The sequence below is a fragment of the Medicago truncatula genome, chromosome 3 (genome assembly GCF_003473485.1).
Source record: "Medicago truncatula cultivar Jemalong A17 chromosome 3, MtrunA17r5.0-ANR, whole genome shotgun sequence".
NCBI lineage: Eukaryota > Viridiplantae > Streptophyta > Magnoliopsida > Fabales > Fabaceae > Medicago > Medicago truncatula.
The window spans coordinates 49,570,327-49,579,537 of NC_053044.1; the positions used below are offsets into that span (position 1 = coordinate 49,570,327).

The 9,211-nt window shown below is 32.8% G+C and overlaps 1 protein-coding gene across 3 annotated transcripts; it reads right to left on the reverse strand.

Annotated features, from left to right (window-relative positions):
• Nucleotides 1-700: 700 nt before the first annotated feature.
• Nucleotides 701-6,307, reverse strand: LOC11434230 (O-fucosyltransferase 31). Of its 3 annotated transcripts, none has more exons than XR_003010559.2 (11): nt 5,930-6,307; nt 5,775-5,837; nt 5,522-5,603; nt 5,341-5,411; nt 4,799-4,887; nt 4,509-4,712; nt 3,035-3,305; nt 2,145-2,372; nt 1,772-1,969; nt 1,184-1,616; nt 701-1,081 (listed from the first exon to the last, which is right to left on the reverse strand). XR_003010559.2 is itself a non-coding variant. In XM_003602864.4 (10 exons), exons 1-10 carry the CDS (start codon nt 6,065-6,067, stop codon nt 1,407-1,409), a joined length of 1,554 nt encoding a protein of 517 aa, XP_003602912.1. In that variant the 5' UTR covers nt 6,068-6,307; the 3' UTR covers nt 716-1,406. The 3 variants fall into 3 exon arrangements, 1 of the variants encoding a protein (XP_003602912.1); XR_003010558.2 differs by having other exon boundaries at nt 701-1,107; XM_003602864.4 differs by having other exon boundaries at nt 716-1,616.
• Between the last annotated feature and the right edge of the window lie 2,904 nt (nt 6,308-9,211).

A 9,211-nucleotide genomic window follows, 5' to 3' on the forward strand; every position in this document is an offset into this window, starting at 1 on the left:
TATTATTGGTATCTCATTTAGATTATCGGGGGCAGATGAATTGGAGCAGTGCATTTGAATATTGTAACCAGCATGTGATTTTGTTTAATGCTCAGGTAAACAGGGGAAGGGAAAATGATTGATTATACTAGTTTTGTTTGTGAACATTTGGCCCTTCAAGTTATTTATTAGTAAATTAAGTAAAAACTCGCTAAATAGCAACTGCTTTCTATCTTAGTTTATGTTATCTTTTATCAAGATATTTGGGGTTTATATTTGAGATATGAAATAACATTTTAAGTTTAAAAGTTGAACAAAGTAAAATTTTGTTCAAATTTACAAGACTAAGGCTAGTGATAAAGGTTTGGTGTGAACAAAATGTAAGCTTTTTATTTATTTATCTAGAACGAAATTTGATTTTATTCCCGTAAATGTCAAGTATAATAAGAGTACTTTGAATAATTTAGTAGATTCAATTTGTAATAATTGTTAAGGTGAGAGACTAAATTTACTAACAAAGTTATAGGACCAAAATCACGCATCAACTATAGTAGATAGACTAAAGTGACATTGTCGCTGAATTTTAAGGATAATAGGTAAATACAACATAAGTAAATCTCCCATTGCTCCAGCAGATTAATTTCTCAAAAACTCAATAACGCATTCTAGTTCTAGTTTATGAATTGCAAGTAAAACTTAGTTAACAATAGTAGAGCCTATAATCAGACTTGTGAAGTTTCCTCAAATCATATGCCAAAATCATTGTATGTCTGTATCACAAGCTGTTCACATGAGCCGGAGATGGAAAAAATTGTTTATAGTGCAATATACAGTTAACAATAATCAAGGGAACTTTATTAAATTTTCTGAAATTTAACTTTGTCCCCTCTAAATTCAACTGCATTCCATGTCAATTTTGTTAGACCATGTTTGTTTCACCATTCAGACCCACCCAAACACCGTTCAACAACATGCAACTTTTCCCCTTTCCCATTCATCTATTGGAATGTGAGCTGAGTTCAGAAGGAATATGAGCTGAGTTCAGAAGAATTTAGATAAATGTATCCTTAATTGCATGAATTGAAAATCCAACAGAATAACCCTGCAAGTAGAATTTGGGGAGAAAAACTGAACTCCATTGTGAGTAGAACAACTCAGATACTCAATATTATAGGATAGCTAATAGTATGACAATTTTACTTACATCAGGTTGTATTTCAAACTTTCATTATTTATTTTTGAAAACTCGGTATCCTGCCCAAGGACCGAGGTTGTATTTAGAACTTGATTTGTTTATACGGCGAGCATTCTGTCAAAGAGGAGCACTCTTCCAGTCTTTGGCTATCTTACATCACGGCACGAAACTATAGAAGCCATAAGTGCAATTAAGCTAACGATCAATTTACATCTGCCAAAACTTGTTTCAACTAAGCTCTACACATGCAATCAGGAGCAGGGTATGTATAAATTGACTGCTTCTCCTTTCTTAATCTTATCTGCCCCTGTCTGTTCTTATGTCCATCAAGAACCGCACGCTGAAAATCTGACCAGCCTATGCTCTTATTCTGAAATAGCTGGCCCAAAAGTGCCATGTTTGGTCTGATAGTCTTCAGATTCTTATAAGCACGATGTGCCACCTGAAGATGCAAAAGATGTTTGGTTTAAACGGTAAATTTTGGGAATTTCCTACATGTCTTGCACCAATACATAACATATAATAAGTATTAAGTAGTTATGCTATGTAACTCTTTACAGTTGTTAAGTTTCAAACATATTTAACAACGACTCTTACCAGAGCATTGTGCATATTGCCCGGAGAAGCAGAAATGAAGATGTCACTGTGCATGCTCACATAATAATCAACAGCAGCTAATAGTGATGCCTTTCCATTAACTTTGGCCATTGTCTCTGCAGAGACTAGACTTTTCTTATCTTCCATAAAAGGAAATAATGTGCTTAAAGTTTCCAACCTAGCTTTTCCACCATAAACCTAAAAACATAGAATCAATCCAGACTAAGTTCAAAAGTAAACCATAAAATGACAATGCACAAAGATGTAAAAAAATATACTAGATTATTTATCATCAAATATTGCAATGAATATTGCAATTAATCTTTGCTGTTACATAATCACAATATATCATGTCATGAGCTGGGTGATAAACCTTGTGGGAAGCAAGATAAAGTCGTGTTCTGTTGTTGAACCCCAAAGCAGCTAGGAGCAATCCAATCTCTTCGGGAGTCAGTGGGCAACGCCCCTGATTTCTCAACTCTTCATCATTGAATTGGGAATTCAATACTCTTCCCTGCCAAATCACCTGCCGGTATTTAGCTAGAGCAAGTTTCTCAGCTTTACCCCCACCAAAATCACAAGCTGAATGGGCTGCCATATCCTGCACATGTCAGTGACCATTAATTAACTAGCAGGAGCCTTAAATTTCTGACAAAACATAAATTTTCATTTATATAATTGGATCAGAAGGAGAATTCAAGATGAAATGTGCAGTTCCTTAAATTGCAGTTAATACAAAAATTCTTCACAACTGAATCAGATTTTTTGTTCTGCAGAAGCGTGTATAACCAGTACTCTACAATCGGAGGATAAATCATTGTTCAAATTTTAAACACATGCAAGCATGCTAATACATTCACACACACAGGCAATACAAATATGTAGTTCCTTCAAGCTGTAGTTACACCTAAATAGTATTTAAAACAGATTCAAGATGCCTTTTATGTAGAAGCATCAGCGGTAGCAACTAGCTGCTTCACAACTGAAGCATAGATCATCAACATATCATTCAAGCACGCATGCAAACACAATTACAGAAACAAAAATTGAAAAATTATTGGTGCTAAATATATTTGAACTGATTACTCTACTTAAAACACATGAAGCAGTCAGTCTACCAACATGCAAGTTGTTGCATAACAAACTATATTCCGCTTATAATACTGTAATCACAGTGCAATAATAAGACTTTCCAAGTAAAATTAGAAAGACAAGTGACCCATAATTTTTTGAATCCTGGCAAAATGCAAATGAAGACTATACTTTATCAAAACGCAGATGCAACACAACAAACTTCCCGCTTTGCTGTTTCCCAAGTTTATCGGCTTCCTCTGGCAAATAATCATTTGATTCTGCTTGGTTGATACTAGAATTGTAGCGAAGACGCTGAACAAGGATATCTCCTAATTCCTTAACGTGTGGAACAAAGTTCAGTGCTTCAAAGTTGACCTTGCAACGGAGACGCTGGATGTCTGATGGTAAGCCGTTGAATGTCAAGCGATGAGAGAACGGTGCAATGGCAGCAACACCATAACTGTATCAACGAGAAAATCTACAACATTTGAAAACAGGTATTTACGTAAATAATGCATATCTAAAGGAAGACACTAAGTGGCTTATGGCACTCCGTAAGCATATTTAGACTTTTATATACATCAAAGAATAAATTACAGTGTGATATTTATAAGAATGAAGGTGAGCCTTGGTACGATGAATGGAGTTGCTACCGTGTGATCAGGAGCCATATTTGGAGTTATTAAAACAGTCTTTTGAAGATGTGAGGTAAGAATGGCTATAATAGATTCACGATGAGTCCAACCTTCCCTAAATACTGCAATGGAAGGCACTTTACAGCACTGCATTTGAACTAGGAAGAAAACAGTTCCTAAAACAAAAAATTGCACATAACTCAAACTATGTAAATTCTAACATTGGGATTGTGAGAAAACTTCCCACATGATCCTTGAAAGAACCAAAGAATTTTTTTCTTCCATCCTAGGTACTCCATATCCTTGAGTTAGAGTTACTAAATCAATTATCCCCGGACAACTATTTGAGTCAATAAACTATGACAAGTGATAATAAACAAAGAAAATAGGCATTTGACAACAAAAAGTGTCTGCCTTCTTGGAAGTTCATTGAGACTCTGAGAGCACTGAATAGTTGTTAGATTGAAAAATATGGATGGGTGACAGACTGGCAGGTGGCAAGTAGCAACAAAGGCATAATACTGTGCTGGAAATAGTATTATTTATATAGCTTGTCTGGAAATTGTTTATACTTTGAATAGATTAAGTCTCTAGTCTATTAATTCTACTAAAAGTTAACTATTTTATGTTATTTTCTATAGATAAGTGAAGCCTTAAACTGTAATTTTTGTCCCAAAAAACAACACTGACTTGATTGGTACAAGAAATCGTCATTAAGCCTAGTGCATCATCTTAATAGATTTCATAAATCCACCCAAAAAAAATTCTTAAACTGTCTCCTTATTTTTTACCAATGGATTATGAGACACTAATTGATGGTAAATTGAGATTAATTGTCTGTGCTCAATATTTAATTTTATACATACAGAGCATCAAAACCTACAAATTATATCATGGAAATCCATTCTAAGGTCTAGTTGCAAAAGCTTCTAAGTCAACACATTTTCTATATAATGGCAAAACCTAAATGCATTTCAGGGGGAAAAGGAGGGAACCTGGCAGAATTTGAGGTTAAGTTATTCACATACCTCTGAAGTACCGGCAATACATTTTCTGTATACCAATCTGCGGTAGCATGAACTGGTGCTGTTTTAATTCTGGTAGCTCTAATGCCTGTGGCATAGTACTCTCTTGTGCTCCAAGAGTACTCACCAGGAAGCTCTTTCACTATAGATACTTCATCACGGAGAACATCAATGAAGTGATCAACGTCAAATATATCTGCAAATGAACTGCAGAAAAATAACAACTCCGTATAAATGGCTGGTATAAAAAATTGAAGACATAAAGTTGCAAAAATAGCCCACACTGGATATACCTTGAATCTTGCCATACAGGATTCACTTCAAAATGCGGGATCACCAACGTTACATTCAAAATTTTAGCAACAGCAACAGCATCACATATCTTTTAAATAGAAAATGCGGGAGACTGATATTAGAATAGTGATCAATTGGTAAGGCAAAATACCTTACTTCTAATGAGATATATACATGATAAATTACTACTCCGTCTCATATTAAGTCAAATCATTGAGTGTGCTAACTTCTATGATAAAATGAGTTTCATTTGCTAAAGTAATTTTATTAATATAGTAGTAGTTAGTATGTAGTAGAGTAGTTAAATGTGTTTAGATACAATTAGTATGTAGTAGAGTAGTTAAATGTGTTTAGATACAATACAGTATAAGGATATATCAATGGAAAAAAGTAATTAATACTTAGTAGGTAATTTAAAATTACGAGACAAGTAAATGTTCCAAACATGACACTTAATATGAGACGAGGCATACTAGTTTTTTTTCTGCCCTTCATTTCTGCAATGAAATTATACCCTTTCAAAAAAATCTCATTTACTTACCCCCATCTTCTGTTGGTTCAATCCTCCATCCAGGAAAACTTGGATATAACCCCTAGACTTTTCGGGCAGCGCTGCAATAATCAAAAGGGAATAAGCAAAAAATCAAAAACCAATAACAAACAACACAGTCCTGAATTTGAATAAAAAAGTGAATAATCCAATTATACAGATTTGCACTCACAAGGTGATTTTGGAGGCACAGTACAAGGTTTCCATCCTTGGTAAGCCAAGGGAGACCAAAGATTGGTTTGTACTTCAACAGACTGAAAACGAGAACAAAAAAAGTAACCACATTGTGTAGAAAACTTTTACACCATCAATTGTAACTTGGAAGCACTAGATCATTAAAATGACACATATGATCGGTAATGATTTGTTGACAGTGTAAAACATTTTACAATCAAGAATGAAGAGAAAGAGTGTAATGTACTCACAATTCGGCGTTGTAGAGCACCCTGTAGCAATGTGACGTGTCTAGGTTTAGGAGCAATCCATTCCTGCAATCACAATCGATTTCAACAATTAGGTGATTCATAAATGAAATTCAATTTTTCACGATTGAATGAGGAAATGGAAAATGAGGAATTACGGAGAAGATAGAAGGTGAAGCACGACCCAAAGGTTGGAAGAGATTGGGAATGAAAAAGGGAAAGAGAATGACAAAAACTGCAACAAAAGCTGATTTTTGAGAGTGGTTGAGTTGGTTTAATTGATGATGAAGCTTCATTGTGACAATTCTCAAGCGAATCGATGATCAATGTAGAGGATGCTGTTGCATTTGCATCAATGGATTCATTGCAACAGAGTAGTAGTTGTGTTATCTCAATCTAAGACTTTCAAACTTAACACCATTTCTAATGTCTTAAATTATTGGATTCCATTTGAAAAGGGAAAAATTTATTTGTCATTTTATACTACTAAATGAAGTATTAAAGGTGAATTTTTCGATCCCGATCAGCTTAGCTTGCCAGGATAATGCATAAAATATTATGAAGTATTTTAAACACTGCAGGAAGAAGAAAAAAAAAAACTCTAACCGCAAGGCTATATCACAAAAAAAAAATTATGAAGTATTAAAGGTTATTTTCACATTAGATCATGCACAATGGTAAAAAAAATTCAATACCCGTCAACACCTACTTTTTCAATTTCCAACATTCTACATCATTTTCTCTCTCATAATTCAACACTCATTCAATTTTTACCTCTCCATTGATTTTTTCATTCAACACCACTAGCGTTCAGACGGGCACTCCCGTGCCCGTCTGTCCGCTTTTTCTACTGCGCTAACGTATATAACTCATAAACAATATGTTTTTGTTTAATGTTGGTTTACTTTTTCTTGATATGTCTTGGACAAAATTAGTATAATCAAAAAGATTATCATACATGTATTTGGTATAAAAAAATTGAACTTGATGAAAAAGTAAAATGATATATGACCACTTTCAAGTACTTTATAATAATATACTTGATTAATCAACACTAAAAATAATTGCGTTTGCAAAAATAAAATATCAATAGAAAACTCATATTGTGATTAATCAACACTTTCAATATGTTGTAGTAATATTAATCATATTTTCATCCCATCGACTTTAGGCCTTTATCCCTCACTGTGTGTCTATGATCTTCCTGTGATTCGGACCTTCTCTTGAAAATTCAACTATATAATGCCTCATTTATCAAGTTTGCTTTGAGTCAAGAAAACTACAACTCTTTAGTTAATGAAATTAAATAACTTTAATACATCTAAGAAAGAATAACACAATCATATAAAATAATAAAAATGAAAATGGCAATAATTATAAGACCTCGATGATCATTTTGATGAACATCTCACACTCACTATTTTTCTAAATTAAGGGAAAGCGGAAAACTGGTTAGAAAAAGTAGAGGAATATAACCTTTATGTTTTCGGAAGAAAGTAAATATTGTGGAAACATTCAATGTTAGTAAGTTGCATTGAAACAATAAGTAAACCCACATTCAATGTTGGAAAGTTGCATTGAAACAATATGTAAACCCTGATCTCTGTCTTTGGCGCAACTTTCTCTCGTCCATCATCTTAGTGTGATTGCAACAGGGGCGCATGTTTAGATCGCCGTTGGAGGATGGTCTCAATGGCCCTCTATTTTCTTACCATTTTCCTTATTGTCTTCTTCCCTTCACTTCCTTCCATCCTCATTGACTAAATATTTCCTTCACAAACTTTATTGAGAATTACATAAATTGGTAACATTTGCTAAATGTTATGAAGGAAAACAACTTACAAAGTAAATATTCGACTAACGACTTAAAATCAAGCACAAAGGGTCAGAAATGAGATTAAAGTGTAATGTATAACCATAATTTTTCTATATTCAAGCACCATGAGTCAAACTATAAAGTAGAAGTACATTACACAATTACCTTATAATTAACATCATTGGTGTTGTGGAATATGTAAAAACACATATGGTTTCCATCAAAATTATGATTTATGGTTTCCAACAAAATTAAGATTTATTTTAATCATATAAATTCTTGGTGATGCTAAGACTTTTAAGTTAAAGTCTAAATGAATGTAAATCATACTTTTTTTTTTGTAAAGAAATAATGTAAATCATACTCTTGAAATGGCGGAGTCCACTTAACCAACGCAACCACTCTTGAAATCTCATAAGAGATTTGAGTTTTGTGCCATCATTTTTGAATAAAGGATGTGGTATTTTATTGGGATACTTTCTCTTAATATAAGAATAGAATCACCACAAAAAAACTATAAGTAGAATCACATAGATAGGTAATAGTTACACAACATCGTTTTTGAATAACTGCATTTTTTTCAAATTAAACATCACTAGTTTATATCAGATTAAAAATCAACATCAAAAATACAAAATCAAGCTTCAAAATAGTTGCGGTTATCGAAGTCAGGGAATTCTTCCAAATAATACCTTCCACTTATCTTTGATTTTGGATTTCCAAATTGAAAACAAAGCTATAGAATACTACACTATGAACTTTTATAAGAGTTATCCATCTAAATCTATGACAATAGGAAACCACTTTCCTGAGGAAAAAAAATGAAAACAAAGGTAGGTTAGAATATTTTTAATAAAAAAAGGGAAGGTCGGAAGATTGAAACCTAATAGAAGTTACATCAATTTTCCACGCTAAAAAAAGTGGTAAAAATATAATGGGAATTGCATGAATACTAAAGAAAAACAAATGAATGGTGGATAATTTACCCACCAACTAATGAAAATGAGCAATTTGTTGGTGGGGTCAAGATAGTTCATGGATACCATTTAAAAATGTGCTTATGTGGCTAATGTGTATTGGTTGGGGTAAATTACCCACCATTCTTCCATGGTACCCTAGTTGTCACCTTACTTAATACATTGTGAATCTCGACTTGATCCTTATATTTTTAAAATTTTGCAAATCAGTCCATTTAAATTTTAAAATTTAAAATCAATCCCTACAAAATTTCACATACTTGCAAATCGTTCTTTATAAATTCTCAAAACTGAATATTGATCCCTATGATTTTTCAAAATTCCCAATCATCCCTATTTTTTTATACTTTCAAATTTATAAATTGCCCCAACTCTTAAAATTTATAAAAGTAGGCCAACAAAATTTAAGAACCATGATTTTCAATTTTCTATTCTAAAAAGAAAAAAATTAATTAAAATCTTCTGCTCATGACCAATTTGGCAATTTACTAGATTTTTTTTTTTTGTTGGAAGATCAATTTAGTCGATTTTATTCCGCATGTATTTTTTTTAAGGAACATGTATTTATTTATTTTTCTTTCGAAAAAAAAAAGTATTTATTTATTTTATTTACAAACCACCCCTTGTTATTATTGTAAGTCACTTGC